Raw genomic sequence first — 19,302 nt, 5'->3', positions numbered from 1 at the left:
TACATGTGTTTTCAGTATTATATTTACTTAGGTTGAACTTATATGGATGGGAGATGAACAAAATTCTGAGATTTTTCTGTGTGGAAACCTTCCCTTGCAAATGTGTAGCTCCAATTTGTGATAAATATATACTTTTTTCATTGGGAATGGGGCCGATAACAAGACCAAATTTAGAATGAAAAAAAACACACACTGTAAAGTCCATGTGGAGCAAAAAGGGCATTTTTGCATTTTGTTGTGTGAAAAATGAAAATAACTCTGAACTGTTGGGATAAGATTCAAAGACACTCCAAACCAGGTTGTTATGGTAATACATAAATTATGCAAGTATTTTAACAATCGGATAAAAAATGAGATGATAACGGTCCCAAGTGTCACAAGTTATAACAAATGGACAACAGACGATGTCATAGAGGTCCCCTTTGCAATAGCTCACCAAGCACTTTGTTCACAGTGGGCATACAACCCAGCAACAACAAAAACTAAACCAGAAAAACACACACACAATTTAAAAGCAGAAACAATATTTATTTACTTTCAAACATTCATAGAACAAGTTTCAATTTAAGTTGCCAAACAATACACCTTTTGTATTTTCATAAGAATTTTAAAAAAAATTCAAACAATTTTAAACATTTTTATGATTTGATAAAAAACGTTCTCTTTGCTTTTATTTATTTATTTTTTACTTTTTTTACCATTTGTGATCCGTTTATACTTTTTTTTACTTTTTCCATTTTTAACTTTTTTTTGTGTACACACCACACTAAAATACATAATCAATATGTTTGTTCACAAAATGCACGTACAAGGAGGGTTGTCACTTTAGTGTTTGCACTCTCCCATAGCTTAAGCAATTTACAATATAGGAATGTTTGTTAACATATCAATACCTCTTATTCTGCTATTAGAATTATTTTGTTAACAAGAAACTGCTTTGAAAAATGGTATAAACACATATAAAAAAATTGAAGCAAGCAACCTGGGTATGCTGGATAGAAGAGTTTAAAACAAATGATATATTGTATTTCCAACTAGAAAGTCTTTTGTCAGCCGTTTCTGTCTTAATTTTTATTGTGTGCCATCATCCAATGCTGAGTTACGCAAGCACATCATCGGTTGTCATTAGATGTGAAGTAAACACACCATTGAACAGAGAGGTGGAATTAGCTTCATTATTTAGTTTTTCACAAATCTTGGTAAATCGCAGAATCTGACATTGCAAGTCAACAAAAATCTGCAAACAGACAACATGGTGTTACCTTGATTGAGAACTATATGAGCCTTGTTTTGATAAAACTGGGCTTAAGCTTGAGACTTAAAACAAAATCCAGTCTAGGCAGAAAGTGTTGTCCCTGAGTGCAGTCCGCACCGGCTAATCTGGGATGACACTTTACGCACTTGCATTAAGCCCAGTTTTCAAGAACCAAATGATCAGTTTACTGCCAATGAGAACACTGCGTCAAACTAAACATGAATAATTATGCGCAGAATCTGACTTTCCAAATTAAATCTGAATTAAAAGAAAAAGGTGTATTAAACCTTGAATCAGAACCAAGTGATCCTGGTTATGAGAAAACTGGACTTAATGCTTTTGACTTAATAAACAAAATCTGGTCTAAGCAGAAAGTGTTTCCCCGAGTGCAGTCCGCACAGGCTAATCTGGAAAGACACTTTAAGCACTTGCATCAAGCCCAGTTTTCACAAACAAGAACCCAATGATCAGTTTACTGCCACTGAGAACACTGTGTCAAACTGTGTTAAAAACCAATCCCAGAATCTGACATTCCAAGTTTAAAAAAATCTGCATGAAGACAACAAGATGTTTTAAACCTTGATTCAGAACCAAGTGATCCTATTTATGAGAAAACTGGACTTATTGCTTGTGACTTATGAACAAAATCTGGTCTAAGCGGAAAGTGTTTCCCTGGAGTGCAGTCCGCACAAGCTAATCTGGGATAACACTTTACGCACATACATTGAGCCCAGTTTTCCCAGAACAAGAACCAAATGATCAGTTTACTGCCACTGAGCACACTGTGTCAAATTAAATGTTTAGAATAAATGTTTGACAAGAAGTACGATAGACATAAGAAATGCTATGTGAGAACTGCTTCATGGAAAATTGTTAATGTTTTCCATGTTCCAATTACAACCCACTTACTGCACATCTGAGCGCATTAAAGCGGGTATATACGATTTTGTCAAATATTTATGAATTTATATAAACTGTGTAAAAAACTTATTATATATATATTTCAATATAAATTAAAATAAAAGTGAAGAAGAACATATGTCGAAAAATGCGAAATAAGCCAGATATTTAATTCTGAAATTGAAAACGACTGTACAGCCGAATTCGCCAGCATGTATACCATACATGTACGATGTGCATCTAAACTTAGTTTAACGGTTTATTTGAATTCCTGCAACGATATCTATTCATACGACACACGAACACTATCTCCGATCCTAATACAAAGACGAATGCTTCGGTTATTGTAGGAAAATATGTACGTCACTATCGGCTCGGGGCGCTAATTTGTCTTTGCTGCATTTTATGAAATTCGGCTTTAATGTATAATTTTTCTTGCCTATTTTGTGTTATTGTAACATATTTTATCAATATATTACAATTAAACACATATAAAAAATCGTATATACCCGCTTTAATTGACTGTTTTATTTGATATGTAACACAAATACTTTTTAATCCATTATTATGAAACGTTTGTCTGATGCACAGAAAAAAATTAAACACCATGATGTACTGCATTTGCACAAATAAAAAAATACTCTTGTAAATAAGAAAAGTCCAAACATTTCTGTGACAACCCTCTCACTTTATTTGATTAACTACAAAAATCTAAATTCTTAAATGGTTTTATGAAAAAAAGCATTCAGGTTTTATATGTGTTCTTTTTTCCCCAACATTATGTTTTGCTATTTATTTTTTTTGTAAATTTAACTGTGGTATGTACTTTATTAATTTTTTATGTAAAAAAAAAATCATATGCACAGCTTTAGACGTTGGAACACCTACACATTTTGTTTATTTAGAAAAAAAATAGGAATCATATCTATTTTCTATAAAAAAAATATATTTGATATTTTGCAGTTATTTTGTTTACCAACAAAAATTTGACTTAAAAAATCTTTTCGCCCCAAATTTAAAAATAAAATAAAAGAAAAGGTGAAGGTGTTTGTTTGGCATGTCTAAAGTTCATTGTCTACAGATCTGCAGAGCATGTCGCCAGGGACACAACCTCCAGGCTGCAGCCGGAGCTGTTGTCAGGTTGGTCACAGCAGGGGCATGTCTCATTGACCACTACCTGAATAACATAAATGTAAAATATCCATGAGAATTCCTTAGCACAAAATATAATTTGTTTTGCTACACTGTCTTAATTTTCATGATACTGTTGATAGCAAAGGTAGTTAACGCAATCAGTGTCTTCAACCGCAATATAGATGCAAATCAGACTATGATGTCAGAAGGTTTACTTTTTGCATCTGGCAATGACTGCTTCATGAAAGCAAACTACTGGTAAACAATGGCTTTTGGTGTGAACAAATTCTGGCTGCTGACAGCTAATGGCAAATTACTGTTAAACTCATGTGTAACATTATGACTGATTTTTGTCAGGGAGTTATGTAGACTAGCTTGCACCAGGTGACTGCTAAACAAAGGTGACCTCTACGCTAGGTTTGACTGTATCTTATTTTTTTAATTGAACATGTGTTTAGACATCTGACAGCTAGGACTATAGTAAGACTAACAAGTCTTATGAAAACAACATTTGTTTGCATACCAGTTTGCAGTGGTTGTTGTTTTTCTTGGCTGAGCGTGTTGTTTGTACTGTGCTTACCCAGGGGAGGTCAGTGACGAGCTCGATGGTGAAGGAGCCTGAATTCTTCAAAAAAGAAAAACATTTTTTTATATAAACATAATAAAAAAAAGGAAATTGTGTGAACAATAAACATAAAGTATGATTTGTAAATACAGGGTTAATACAATAATGACTATCAACAAAATAAGTGCATGCACAAAAATTCTAGAATGGTTCAAAACTAAACAAAAATGAGATGAATTGTTAATGTAAAACACTTCTGTTCATCCCATACACATCTGCAAACAAAATGATTATTAAATGTTTTACCAGCAGAACATCATAGCAGGGAACTTTAATACCATTGGTATATATTCATTTTAGATGTGTGACTTAATTTCCCATGAGTTGCAATCACTGGATGCGTTTACGTCCTGGTTGTGCTATGATATTTTGACTTGCAAACTAATTACAGCGGAATTGATCGTTCAAAAAAATAAAACTGTCCATATCAGATCATGAAACAGACGCAAAATATATATGGCTATCCTATGAATTCTACTTTGCTTGCTCTTGTTTTATAAATCAATGATAATCAAATATGAACACAGTTTATTTATTTCAGTGCAGAGCTTGTTATACTGTTATTTTTAAAAATTATAGGCATTAAATTGTGAACAAGAAACCTTCGGAGACGGGTGATTCTTCCAAAAGTTTTTTTTGTCACAATATTGGACTATATATTCAGATAAAAGGAAACGTCTTGAGGGGCATAACTTTGGACAAAATAATACGATGGATGGTTTAGCAACTTAAAAACTTCAAAGGGCCATAACTCTCTAAACAAAAATATCGGAGACGGGTGATGCTCCCCAAAAGTTTTTTTGTCACAATAGTGCACTATATATTCAGATAAAAGAAAACGTCTTGAGGGCACAGTAGTTGGGGGGACAAGATTTTTTTATAGAAAATTTCAAAGGGCCATAATTCTGTGAAAAATCATCCGACCAGAACCCGCTGATAATATGCACATCTCCTGTTGGAAGTGAAGCTTCCCATAAAGTTTCATTGAATTCCGGTCATTAGTTGCTGAGAAATAGTCCGGACAAAAATTGTGCACGGACGGAAATACGGACGGACAGACGAAGCGGCGACTATATGCTCCCCCCAAAATAAATTTTGGGGGAGCATAATAAATCATCTAACCAGAACCCACAAATAACATGCGCATCTCCTCAAGGTAGTTAAGCTTCCCATAAAGCTTCATTGAATTCCAGTCAGTAGTTGGGGAGAAATAGCCCTGACAAGAATTGCACAATATGTACAGTTTATAGAAAATTTCAAAGGACCATAACTCTGTGAAAAATCCTCCGACCGTAACCGGCTGATAATATGCACATCTCTTTTTGGTAGTGAAGCTTCCCATAAAGTTTCATTGAATTCCCATAATAAGTTGCTGAGAAATAGCTCGGACAAGAATTGCACTATATGTACAATGGAAAATTTCAAAGGGCCATAACTCTGTGAAAAATCATCTGACGAGACCCGGCTGATAATATGAACATCTCCTCTTGGTAGAGAAGCTTCCCATAAAGTTTAATTGAATTCCAGTCATTAGTTGCTGAGAAATCGCCCGGACAAGAATTGCACTATATGTACAGTTAATGGAAAATTTCAAAGGGCCATAAGTCTGTGAAAAATCATCGGACCATAACTGGCTGATAATATGCACATCTCTTTTTGGTAGTGAAGCTTCCCATAAAGTTTATTTGAATTCCGGTCATTAATTGCTGAGAAATAGCCCGGACAAGAATTGCACTATATGTACAGTTAATGGAAAATTTAAAAGGGTCATAACTCTGTGAAAAAATCATCTGACTAGAACCCGCTGATAATTTGCACATGTCCTCTTGGAAGTGAAGCTTCCCATAAAGTTTCATTGAATTCCGGTCATTAGTTGCTGAGAAATAGCCCGGACAAGAATTGCACTATATGTACAGTTAATGGAAAATTTCAAAGGGCCATAACTCTGTGAAAAATCATCCGACCAAAACTGGCTGATATTATGCACATCTCTTGGTAGTGAAGCTTCCCATAAAGTTTAATTGAATTCAGGTCATTAATTGCTGAGAAATAGCCTGGACAAAAATTGTGCACGGACGGACACACGCACGGACAGAGGAAGCGGCGACTATATGCTCCCCCAAATAATTTTTGGGGAGCATAAAAAAGTGATGATTTTTTTAACAATGCCTAAATTTAGAAAGCACTTGAATTAAAATTACTACTGACATTAAAACTTTCTCATTTTTCCAGACAGAATGTGAAGTTACTTTCACCAATGGTCACTCTAAGCAAAATGAGGGCAAAAATAAGAAACAATTGAACATAATTACATAGAAATGGGAGGATGTGGCTTAATGTATGTGAATGAAATGTTGTTCCAGATTAACTTGTGCAGTCTGGCATAACACTTTATGCACATGCATTAAGCCCCATTCTCCCACATGTTCACATGTATGTTCCAAAATAGATTTCAATTAATTGGTTAAGAATTTAAGCACTAAATAGAGTTTGTAAAGTACCAATGTAGCGCCGCTCGTGTAGCTGTCAACCTTTTGCGGCGTATATGCTTCTGAAATTGAGAGGCTCTCTTCATCAATATCGGTATAGGTGCTAGTATTGTGGCGCACTGAAGGTAAAAGATCATTCTTCAAGCTGATATTACATTGTTGACTGCATTTATATGGTCACTAACTGTTCTTGAAATGACATTTTTCATCTAAAGCAGAAGTAAACCATTTTAATAGACTCACACAGATTGAACAGTTATTGTTTTTATCAATATGACAACAACCATTTGACATTAAAATTATGTCAAACACAAATTTTCAACATTCTTTACCCATAGAAAAAATATGTGTATGTTGTTAATACATTTGTAATTTGAAATTATGTTAATAGACAAAATATCACATTCAAACTTGTTTAGAGTAACAGAAAAAAAATCCCTTGATATACTAATCTGAAAAGGCTATTAGATCCCAAAGTTTTTTAAAATAAATGGACTGGTTTCATCTGTAAATCTATCAATTTTCATTCCTTAAGTTTCCCAATCGGAATATTTGACAGCTTTATATGCCCAATTTGTATCCAAATTTGATGTGTACCAGACAAAAATATTGTTCACTTACTGAGATAAATGTGAATACAGAGCAGTCGTAATACAGCGAGGGCTGCAAGGGAGCCCAGTGTGAAGGTGAAGGCAACCACGGTGAGCCACACTTCGTGGGGCACAGTCTGGTAGAGGACTTTAAAGTTTGCATCCTTGAATGCTTGCTGTGGTTTCAAATCTGCAATCATACAAGAGGGAAGGAGGCTTGTGAGGGAATTACTTTCAATGAAATGTCATCATAAATGAACCTTGTTCTGTGAAAACTGGGCTTAATGTTTGTGCGTAAAGTGTTGTTCCAGATTACTCTGTCTAGTCTGCAATCAGGGAGAACACTCTCCGCCTTTTTGTTACGTAGAGACTTCTTTTACACAAAAAATACCATAAAGGAAGTAAGTGTATTCCCATACAAGCCTGTGCGGACTGCACATGCTCACCTGAGACTACACTTAATGCACATGCATTAAGCCCTGTTTTCCCATAGCAAGGCTCAAATGTAGGACAACATGGCTGAAATTTAGTTCCAGTTTAAAATACATTTTATGCATATTTTTTACTTTCTTTATTTATATCATCAAATTAAGTAAGTCATATCAAATCTGGTGAACAGGCCCTTCCTATGATAAAACATATCATAATATTTGAATTCCATGAAAGAAACTTATACAGTGATTTTCTGAAAAACTCGCACAATACATTTGAAGGAATATTTGGTTTATGATTAAGATAAAGTGTAAATATTGAGGAAGGTTAACAAGAAGTACCCAGAACTAGACAATTATGTAATCGTGCAAATTTACAACATTTGATAGATCAATCATGTCAAAATGCACAAAGTACCAAAGAATGTACACAAATCTAATAAGTAATAAAAGTTGGACCACGATATGGCTGTAGAATGTTCCTGTCAGTGTGATTGGTGAAGTATGCTGCGAACTCTGCCACAGCCAGGCCACTGACCAAACTTAGGCCCACAACAGCCGAGATAAGTGTTGCTATATACCACCTGAAAAACAGTCAACATTTATGTGGTCAGCAATTGTTTTCTTGTATACAAATGTTGTATACAACTTATGATCAAGTCATTAGGACAGACAACAAGAAGATAATGATTGTCCTTTGACACGCATGTGAGTTTGGGTGGTACACATGTTTCAGAATATGTCTGCTATATATTTATATTTTATTATTTTATTTGAGAACATGTGCATTAAATATGATCACCACCCATAAGGAAATGTACACTTACATAATGCAAAAATAATCATGATAGAAGACAGATTAAGATATACAATTTTAATGTACTTAAATCCCAGTGATCGGGGGGGGGGTGTTAATGTCGAAGTCGGCTGCAGAAGATGCGTTATCAAAGCAGACAATAAACCGCACCTTTAACCTTTGTCACTGTCAGAGAAATGAAAGGTTGAAAGGTATGTGCATAAGGTCTTAACCTTTCATTATAGACATAAACTTTAGATACATGTACCATTGGGCTTATTAGTAGTGATTTCCATAAGATAAATTTTTCTTTAAATTTATTATTAAAAATGTTCAGACAGCTGCTTTATTCTGAGTATTATCCTGTGTTGTAGAGTCGGCTGTTGTTTTTCAATTAAAAGCAATATTTCTTAATTCATTTTCCCATTTCTTGCGATTTCATATTAAAAAAAAGGTTAGATGCAACATACATAGCTTAAGTATCATCAGGAATCATCCAATCAGCATTACACATCAAAAAACTATTTTGAAGTAAACAGTCAACAATTATTTGAAAAATGTGTTGAATTGCATAGAAATTTAAAATAAATCTTTAAAATTATAACATAGAAATCGACTGGAATGTTACTCAGAAACCCATATTAATAAGAATAGTAGGTTTGGCTACAACATCATTGTGCTAATGGCATGTGCACTTGATATAAACACTTACTTTGAGTTAAATGCAAAGGATGCTTTTAAAAGAATAAAAAATATCCATTTAAAAGTGGCATTTCATTTATGTCAATTCATTAAGATGTTTTCCAAAACAAATGTAACCATAAAACAAAATTAATATGGGAGTTACTATTATGATGCCCTACTCATTATTGTCTACAAGTTTACATATGTAGAAGATAAAAAAATACAACTTATAATAACTTTTTTCAGGATTGAAAAAGGAATGAGGAACTGGTTCCTTATTCCTTATTCAGATCGAATAAGGAACTGGCATTTTCATACCTAACAAAATATTAAAATGAACCAAAGAGATCAATAAATCAATGAAAGCATTGTTAATGTAGGTTGATTATCACAAACATTAATTGCAGCACATCTCTATTAAGTTTCATTAATGATTGCCAGGTTCCTTATTCGGATTGTATTCAAATCGAATAAGGAACTGGCGTTTTCAGACTAAATAAAATATTAAAATGAATCAAAGAGACCAATAAATAAATGAAAATCATTGTAAATTTAGGTTTGGTATCAAAACATTAATTGCAGTACATCTCTACTATGTTTCATTTAATCATAACCTAGTTTCTTATTCGGATTGAAAAAGGAATAAGGGACTGGCTCCTTATTCCTTATTCAAATCGAATAAGGAATTGGCATTTTCTAACTTAAACATCAATACAATTGATCCAATATAAATCACATATAAATGAACGTACTATTTATATATTGGTTGTATATGTATATTTATAATTGCAATACATTTCTAGTAAGTTTTAAGTGATGATTTTCCAGTTCCTTATTGAGTTTGAATAAGGAATAAGGAACTGAGTGTTCTTTCTGTAAATTATAAATCAAAATAAACCAACGAGACAAATACCTCGACGAAAATTATTGAATATGTTGGACGGGTATAAAATTATTAATTGCAGTGCATTTCTACGTTGTTGTATTTAATTATAACATAGTTACTTATTCGATTTGAATAAGGAATAAGGAACTGGCATTTTGATCCATAACAAACTATTAAAATGAACCAAGGAGACCAGCAAATCATTGGAAATCATTGTTAATGTAGGTTGGGTATAATACAAATTAATTGCAGTACATCTCTAATAATTTTCATTTAATGATAATCTACATGTAGTTCCTTATTCGGATTGAAAAAGGAATGAGGAACTGGTTCCTTATTCCTTATTCAAATCGAATAAAGAACTGCCGTTTTTTTACACACACATACAAATAAAATGAACCAAAGAGACCAATATAACAATGAAAATCATTATAAATGTAGGTTGGGTATTACAAATATGTATTGTAGTACATTTCTAAATAGTTTTTTGCGTCATGATATCCAGTTTTTTTGTGGAAAAAAAGTAACCAGGTGCACTATCTTCGGAACAAAAAGTTACCACCAAGACCAGCGCTATTTTGTCGTTTATCACGACCTTTAATCTGGTGGCAATGTTGAAGATTGCCGGATGTACCGTTGGCATCCAAGATGAAGAAGACGCGTTTTCGGAGATAGAAAATACATTTTAATATAAGAACTCAAGTAAAGCTGGTATACGCATTGGGTTTTTTTATTATTAAAAAAACAAAATACGGAGGAATCTCTATGAAACTTTCCAGAGGCCTGTGAGTCGCTGCTTCCGGTGCAGTCTCGCCTTTATGGTAACGTCAGTGGCGTCGCACTGACGAGAACGCTGTCCGAAATATTCCACCAGCATTCGGTACGAATAAAGTCGGAACTGTTACGATAAGATCGGCGAGGGACTGTTTTCCAAAGAAGCCATCACCGTTTTGTAGACCCCACAGTCAATAGTCGTGTTCTGAGGTTAAAGGTCGCCGGATATATCGTTGGTCTGAATGAGTGAGAAAACGCGTCTTCGCACTTAAACAAATTTATGAAGAAAACACACTTTAACACCTAGTATGTGCGCATGCGTTTGAATTATAAAATAAAATATTGAGGCATCTCAATTAAACTTTAAAATCTACTTGAGGAACCTAGACCGCTGCCTCCGTTGCAGTATTTATTGGTCTCTTTGGTTCATTTTAATAGTTTGTTTAGTATGAAAAAGCCAGTTCCTTATTCGATTTTAATAAGGATCGATCGCGAATAAGGAATCAGTTCTTTATTCCTTTTTCGCACTGAATAAGGAACTGTGTTATTATTATATAATATTATGTAGAAATATATTGCAATAAATATTTTTAACTTCGAACCTAAATAAACCATGATCTTCATCGACATTTTATATTATTTGGTAAATTTTAATTTAAAGTTGAGAAAGGCAATACCATTTCCTAATTATATTCTTCATAATACTTGTTTTCGGCGTGTATAGTGACATAGAATATAACAAGAAATGTGACAGAATATGTCCATATAACATAATCGTGCTTAAACAACCCACACTACATCTCAAATATAACATATCCGAAAGTGATTTTCCGAAATACAGGCTTCCGAATAAGGAACTAACTTTACGCCAATTCCTTATTCAGAGGCCATAATTTCGGATATTTAAATTCGGATCTTTCTAGAATAGCACATCTATATATTTGTTATTATTGGCTATTGTTAATTAAAGATTTGTTTAATTTATATGCCTGATACAGTTCTTGAAGTTTTTTCTGACCCTTACTTCTAGATAAGACTTTCCGATAGCTGAATACCAGTCATGATTTAGCTATCCCATTCCGTTCTTATACCAAAACCATTACAATGGGATATGATAAAGGATGCAAAGCCATTTCAATGCGTCAACCAGTTCCTTATTTCTTTTTCAATACGAATAAAGAACTGTGTTATCATTAAATGAAACTTATTAGAGATGTACTGCAAATAATGTTTTTATACCCAACCTACATTAAACATGATTTTCATTTATGTATTGGTCCCTTTGATTCATTTTGATATTTTGTTTAGTATAAAATTTCCAGTTGCTTAGGAAACAGTTCCTTATTCCTTATTCAAACCGAATATGGGACTATGTTATTATTTAATTAAACAAAGTAGAAAATGTACTGCAATTAATATTTGTTACACCCGACATACATAAACAATAATTTTCGTTGAGTTATTCGTCTCGTTGGTTCATTTTTACTTATAATTTATAGAAACAACATTCCAGTTCCTTATCAATTTGAATAAGGAATAAGGATCTAGTTCCTTATTCCTTATTCACACTGAATAAGGAACTAGATACTCATCACTTAAAACTTAGTAGAAATATATTGCAGTTAGAATTTTAAATATACAACCAATATATAAATAATATGTTCGTTTATATGTGGTTAATTTTGGATCAATTTCATTGATGTTTAAGTAAGAAAATGCCAGTTCCTTATTCGGCTCGAATAAGGAATAAGGAACTGGTTCCTTTTTCCTTATTCAGCCTTAAATAAGGAACTGGATTATAAATAAAAACAAACATGTTTAAATGTACAAGATTGATTTTTGTATCACATACATGTACAATAATAGTATATGCTTTAGGTTTTGTTGATGTGAACTTAGTATTCGCATTAGAAAATATGGGTTCGGTTTCAACAAGAAATCCTATGCAAGCGCGAAGAAGAAACATGAATATGTAACGTAATACATAAAGTAAATGTATTCGAGTTATTTTGTTTTGATTTACTTCAGAAATGCTTGCATTATTATTCTTTAAAACCCTATAACAAATATGATTCGCGTGAATAAGGAACTTTCCTTACTCCTTATTCGAAAAAGGAATACGGAACTAGGAAAAAAGAACCAACTTATCACCCATTAATGTAAATAGTGTAGCGCCCAGCTCTATAGGGCTTGTAATTGTTATTTCATATCGTCAATATAAATTAAAAAAAAGTCTGTTTGACGCTTTACTTTTTATTTCTCTGCCATTTAATGGCTTGTTATATAGCGTCAAAATTCAACTGTTACAGTTCTTGGCATAAAATGTTAACAAATAAACAATGTGTCTTAACGATTTGAGTGTCCACGTCGTCTTTTAAAAAGGTTACAGTCCACTAATAAATTAAGTGCAATGACACAGGCTTATTAAATATAAAATAGTAGCAAAAAGTGTAAAACAATTAACAATTAAATTAAATATGTTTCTTATTCTTATTCAGATTTATCAATAAAACGTACTTTAACATATTCGTTTCCGTTACTTAAATATTTCGCTTAAGAAGTTATGCGACAAGTGTTTAATGTTATGAAAATTTTAAGTGAATAGTGAAAACCGCTCCTTTTATACCCATGGATGGGCAAAAACCCCAAACTGGACTAAGACCAAATAAAACCCACTTAAAATATATATTTCCATATTGGAAATTGTTAACAGTCTATCAACATTACTCAAACAATCAATATTTGACAGTAAAACCTACTGAATTCATAATAGAGAATGATCTTTTCATGTTTTCTTCGCAAGTTACAATAGGCCAGACGATGCAAATAAGGTAGAATTTAACCTTCGTCCCAGCATTCAAGACAAAATGGTGGAACACATGTTTGCAAACGTAAACTTACGGACAATAACATTGGATTTAAAGGGTAAAATACAGTGCTTCACAATAAACACTGAGCAGTTATCTGTATAATTATTAGTTTTATGGAAAAATTGAGCGTCCTATGTTTAAAACACACGAAGAATCTTTATCAAACAACAAGTGTGAAGTAATCATGAAGTGAGTAAAAGGAACAACTTACCTGCGCACCGGTCCCAAAGTAGGTCAGGACAGAACGGTCATAGTCATTTCGGTCAAAACACTACACTGCCCCCTACTTTATTTAAAAAGAACTTAATAATGGGAGAGAACAAACAAGGACTAATTTCGATATAAGTTATACATCCAGGTGCAGACAGGTAATTCCTATATTTACTGAATTTACAGGTATTTAACAAGTAAATTAATCAGGATCCTAAAAGGAACATTGAAGGTGACCCCTACTCAGTATTTTCTGAGGAGGTACACATATAACATTAAATACATGAATTTATCATCTTTACTTAAAGATAACAAATTAAAGCCTATGCATTATTAAAGATAACCTCTACCTCTGAGTAGGTAACACAATTTAAATGCATGGATTTATCATCTTTGCTTAAATGACAAATTATTTTTATGAATCACTCAAGTATCCAATAACAAGAAACCTACAGCACAGAGATGACTACTGCATTCTGTACAATCCTGCATTATTGCAGCTCACCTCAAGGACATGCTCTACCGGTACGTTTCGGCACTTGGCAACACCTTCATCAATTTGAAAGAGCTGATTTGGTGCTGAAAACCACTGGCCAGTTGCACGGAAGTAGGGAGCATCTGTCTCAAGAAGGAGCTTGTTTTCATCAAGAGAGCGTAAAGCCTCAGATTGGTCCAGACTGAATCCCTGAACATTTCTATTAAAACTGAAGAAAGTGTTCGGGAAGGCTGCAAGCCACTTTGTTAAGACATATGTGTCGCCCGTGAAACAATGGACATGAAATCTCTGTGTCCTTGAGATGGGACTCAGAAGGTGCAGAAGCAGAAGATAGGCCTCAACTCCACTGTCACCAGATACCCCACGACAGTGAACGACCACCACATGGCGATCATTGATCAAGTGCAACATTGCGCGCACTAAATCATTCTGGCGTGGCCACTGTTTATCAGGTACTGAGTGATCCAGACCAATTTCACCAAGACCAACTACCATTTCACACTTGAGCATATTGCGGACGCGATCTAGAGCATTGTTAATGCGGTCATTGCTCATAGTAGAGTGTTTTGGGTGCAGTCCGACTACCACTCCAACATTGAATGGTAAACCTGACATGTCTTGGGAGGATGGGAAGGTGTTGGGATCACAAAAGATCCCAATGCCACCAACCAATCTTACTAGCTGGTGATCCTCCACCTGACCCAGCTCCATCAACTCATCAACCGGCATGCAAGGGGCCTGAGCCGCATTTCTCAAGCGGTCAATATGAAAATGCGAATCGAAGGCCACCGGTAGACTCTTAACTGACTGAAGCTGTATGTCAGAAGGGCAAGGGAAAACCGATCTCCAATAATCCCTGTCTTCTGGCTGAAGGATTGCAGCTAGTAAACTAAGTACGCGCCAGTGAATTAACACAGCAGGGGAGTTGGCAGGTGACAGGACAAATTGATGAGGGACCGAAACCCCCAAATAGTTACATACTTCCACCATCGCTTGCCTACAATCTGGGGACACTCGAACGCCAGACAAAGGTGCAAGCACTCTTTGTCGGTTAACAAGGTCAACCAGCTCAGACAATACGCAAGGACGGCGGAGTAACCATGTCGCCACCTGGGTCAGTGCCATTACTCGTCCTTTAACTACTGATGCATCATTACATGGCATACGATCATCAAATATTCCTGGGATGTGATGCCTGAAAGCATGTACCCGAGGAAGATCTTGTCCCTCAATAGTACAGCCGGGCACACAACACCCCTGATTAGTGGGCATTTCCTGTTTGTCCAATTTTTCTCGGACCTGACTCACATGGACATCCATGCGAGCCACTGCCGTGCATGGATCGGCTAATTTCATGAGCTTAGCCGAAATTGGGGGAAGCTCAGATCGCTCACTCCCAATATTGTCTTCCTCACTCATCAATGGAATAGGAATTCCTACTACAGCGCTACTTGGATGAGTGATTGTGCATGATCGCTGCGCAGCCGAGTGCGGCAGACAGTCACCACGATAATAGGATGAAGGCATGCCTACTTTAACTAATGACCGCTGTCGTTTCCTAAAACGCGTACGATGACTTGGGCGTTTTGAGGTAGGCTGCCCCATATTAGACAGCGCTACTGGACCGGGACAAGTTTCAGGGTCTTTGGATCCCTGCTCAACTTCCGGGGCCTCACTATCAGAATGGAGGAGGTCCTCAGCCTCTGCCTCCGTCATCTCAATTAAATTTTCAAGATCCATTCTGTAACATACAACATTATTTCTGTGACACCCTTTATTTACATTTATCAGTTTTTGTTAATAACATGTTAGTTGAAACAAAACTTGTTCAGCATATACTGAAACTAGTTAATAAAGGCATTAATTGTTACGGCAAGTTGGGCATTTGTATTTGTTGATATCAAGTGCTTAAGTGGATGTTACATTAACACATGAGCCATGGAACCATTCATCGCAAAAATCACATTGTATCATAAAGCGACCATCCCAAGGTTTTCGACAGACACAGTACAAATCGGTTTCCTCACAAGGAGGTGCATCAATGACTGCATCTGGAATATGAGATTTAAGCCTTACAATCCAGTCAGGGATATTGCGATCGTGACAGGGCATTATCCTGTCATGGTTTACAACAAAGAATGCGTTCCTTAGCTGCACTTGATACAAATAGGCAGACAATTTCTTAGAAATTAAAGCGGGCCCTTTCCAAGGTGAACACAGCTTGCGACACTTGCCTTTTTTGATGGCTGTATCCAACAAATAGACAATGTCACCTACTGCATATGGCCGCAGCAATACTTTAATGTCGTAATTTCTTTTCATACGTTTAAGGGTGTTTTTTAGTGTATCTCTTGCTACAGAATGAGCTTTTTCAATGTTTTCAGTCAAGTCTCGAACATAGTCATCAGTACATTCAGACTTTTGTTGTACATTGGGGAACATAAGTTGTGCAGGGGTATTCACCTCACGGCCAAGCATCAACCGGTTAGGTGTATAACCCGTACTGCGATTTACTGAAGCCCTGATGGCACCAGCTATTTGCTGCACATATATGTCCCACCTGTTTTGAGACTTGCCAAGAAAACATCTTATTGCATCCATCAGAGTCCTGTTGAATCTCTCAACCTGACCATTTGCTGATGGTCTATAGGGTGTTGTTCGAGATTTGTGAATTTGCAATGCTTTGCAAAGTGCTTCAAACAGCTTACTTTCAAAGTTTCGACCCTGATCAGAAAAAAATTGAAATGGATAGCCAAACCTCGAGAAAAATGAGTCAATAGCAGCCTTAGCTGTAACATCAGCTTTTTGTGATGGAAGTGGTACACATTCAACCCATTTAGTAAATTGGTCAACCATTACCAAACAATGCTCATTACCATTATCAGTTTTAGGTAAGGGACCTAAAAAGTCAATGTGTACCCGTTCCATGGGAGCACCTGCCTGATATTCAGTCATGGGTACTACCCCATAAGCTTTGTTTTTCTTGTTTCGACTGCACACATCACATGACAAAACATATGAATTGACATCTCTAGCCAAATGAACAAAAGAATTTTTCCTTTAATTTTGCCTTTGTGCGTGCTACCCCTTGGTGTCCCGAAGAAGGTATATCATGAAGCCACCTTATTGCTTGCTCTTTAAGTTCTTGGGGCACAACTAATTCCAATTCAGGAGAGTCATCTTTCTTTCTAAACAAAACATTGTCCAGCAGGCTGAACATTTCTTTGTTTATCCAGAAATACTTGGCCTCAGGGCTAGACAAAAATAACACACCTTCATCTGGTGCCTTATTCTCCAGCAGCCAAGAAAGAATGAGTTGTAAATTTGTATCTCTCCCCTGAGCAGAGCACAATTCTTGATTGGTAAAACTCCAACTTGCTGGAACCTCAGGAGTTGCCTCTAACTAAGATTTTATAGTGCAAACGTTCAATGGGTCATGTGATATGGCTATTTCAAAACAGGAATCACAATTGCAGGCTTTTTGCAAAACCTCTGCGTGCAGGCCATTGTTAAGCTGATCTGACCAGACCATGCATTCAGATACTTGTCCTCCTGGGTCCCACACGCGCCCATCATGCTGAGGACCCTGCTTCGGTCCTGTCCCAGCAGAGGATTTATCATGGGGATCCACAGGACCTGACAGAGATTTGCGACATCGTTTATGATGGCGAGAACTAAGAACATCTCTGCCAGAGTACTCCTTTTGGACACTCTTGACTTCATGCTTTGGGCGAACTTTGGGTGCATTTGCTGTATGCATCCTATTCGCATATTTGTCAGTGCCCAAGATGGGTGCTTCAGTTGAGGGGTAACTAAAGCTCAGCCTTTTTGCACTTTTAATGTATTGAGGACTGCTTCTTTCCATATGTGAACTTGGTACCTCCGGTAAGGAGTTAAGACGCCGTGTGATATCCCCTATTGCGGAATATGAATGCTCTACCTGTGAGAACAATTCTGCAAGCTGGTCAGGATTGGAGACTGCTCGAGACTGCTTCTCACTTGTGGGAGCACTCAAAATATTCCGGAAATCAGGGGCATTGTCATAGCTAGACAACTCCTCCCCTTCCTCTGTTTGGAATGGAACCTCAACATTGTGTATATTAGGAGTGAAGTCAAGCATGTCCAAAACATTTCTAGGGACAGGGCCACCAAATACAATGGAAAACAGTTCCTCATCTAGCTGGCCATACTTATCCCTCAACTGAAGCAAGAGGGTTGCACGCTTTGCGCCAATCCCCGGAAGCAAACGGAACTCTTCAATCGTTGCAAAATTTATTTTCAATAAGGCCATTTTTGGGTAGGGTAAGTTATAACAAAACAAACTGTATTCTTACCAATGAAGACCTTAAAAAAAATAATATCACAAACACACAACAGTCAAAATACAAAGTCACAATTGGGAATAAAAAACAATGGGTCCGGTTAATGAATGCAATAGAATGCAATTCAAAACCATAAATAAATGAAAGAATTCAATAAAGGACCAAAAAATAATTTTTGAGCAAAGACCACGTTTTTTCTCAGACCACGATGTCCACGTGCGATGTCCACGTGCGATAAAAAAATTCCAAGTTTTTAAAACGCTCACAATAGCCTAAATTCTCAATTAAATCCGTAAATATCCTTAAAGCATGTAGTCTGGACCCTATAGAATTGAAAAAGACTGACTTTTAAATTAAAAAAGGACAAAACTTGTAGAAAAGTTACCCTCCTTACTCCGAGTGAGTAAACAACGAACCTCGTCGCCAATGAGGTAATCATGAAGTGAGTAAAAGGAACAACTTACCTGCGCACCGGTCCCAAAGTAGGTCAGGACAGTACGGTCATAGTCATTTCGGTAAAAACACTACAAGTGTAAAATATGAAACGACAAAATCATTGGAAAAGTTAACACAATTCACTCTACATTTTGCCTAAATGATTGATAATACAATATGCTCATGAGGTAAAAATGTATTTGTGAGTTGTTACTATCAACAAAATAATGGAGTTGTGGACACTCAGATGAATTGGACAATGTTTAGCTCAGGCAACAAAGCAAACAGGTTAGTACAACAAAATAATGAATGTTACATGGGTTGTCGGCTCTTTCGGACCCGTTTTTTTCAGGCGCTATCGGCCCCAATTTCAGGCTCTTTCGGCCCAGGTACCAGGCTTTTTCG

The 19,302-nt window shown here is 35.8% G+C and overlaps 1 protein-coding gene across 4 annotated transcripts; it reads right to left on the bottom strand.

The window, feature by feature from the left end:
* Nucleotides 1-574: 574 nt before the first annotated feature.
* On the bottom strand, nt 575-19,295 carry LOC127879697 (uncharacterized). Of its 4 annotated transcripts, none has more exons than XR_008049216.1 (6): nt 18,848-19,290; nt 7,884-8,008; nt 7,025-7,183; nt 6,416-6,522; nt 3,813-3,914; nt 575-3,332 (listed from the first exon to the last, which is right to left on the bottom strand). XR_008049216.1 is itself a non-coding variant. In XM_052426691.1 (6 exons), exon 1 carries the CDS (start codon nt 15,878-15,880, stop codon nt 14,111-14,113), a length of 1,770 nt encoding a protein of 589 aa, XP_052282651.1. In that variant the 5' UTR covers nt 15,881-19,295; the 3' UTR covers nt 575-3,332; nt 3,813-3,914; nt 6,416-6,522; nt 7,025-7,183; nt 7,884-8,008; nt 13,646-14,110. The 4 variants fall into 4 exon arrangements, 3 of the variants coding, with proteins under 3 accessions (XP_052282651.1, XP_052282653.1, XP_052282652.1); XM_052426691.1 differs by having other exon boundaries at nt 13,646-19,295; XM_052426693.1 differs by having other exon boundaries at nt 3,870-3,914; nt 13,646-19,295.
* Between the last annotated feature and the right edge of the window lie 7 nt (nt 19,296-19,302).

This window comes from Dreissena polymorpha, chromosome 4 (genome assembly GCF_020536995.1).
Source record: "Dreissena polymorpha isolate Duluth1 chromosome 4, UMN_Dpol_1.0, whole genome shotgun sequence".
In the NCBI taxonomy this organism is placed as follows: Eukaryota; Metazoa; Mollusca; class Bivalvia; order Myida; family Dreissenidae; genus Dreissena; species Dreissena polymorpha.
Note: the sequence above shows the minus strand (reverse complement) of the source record. Positions and strands in the feature narration are given on the sequence as shown.

Excerpts from the sequence above, each read along its gene's own strand:
- LOC127879697 (XM_052426691.1), bottom strand. The coding sequence starts at position 15,880 with ATGGATCTTGAAAATTTAATTGAGATGACGGAGGCAGAGGCTGAGGAC.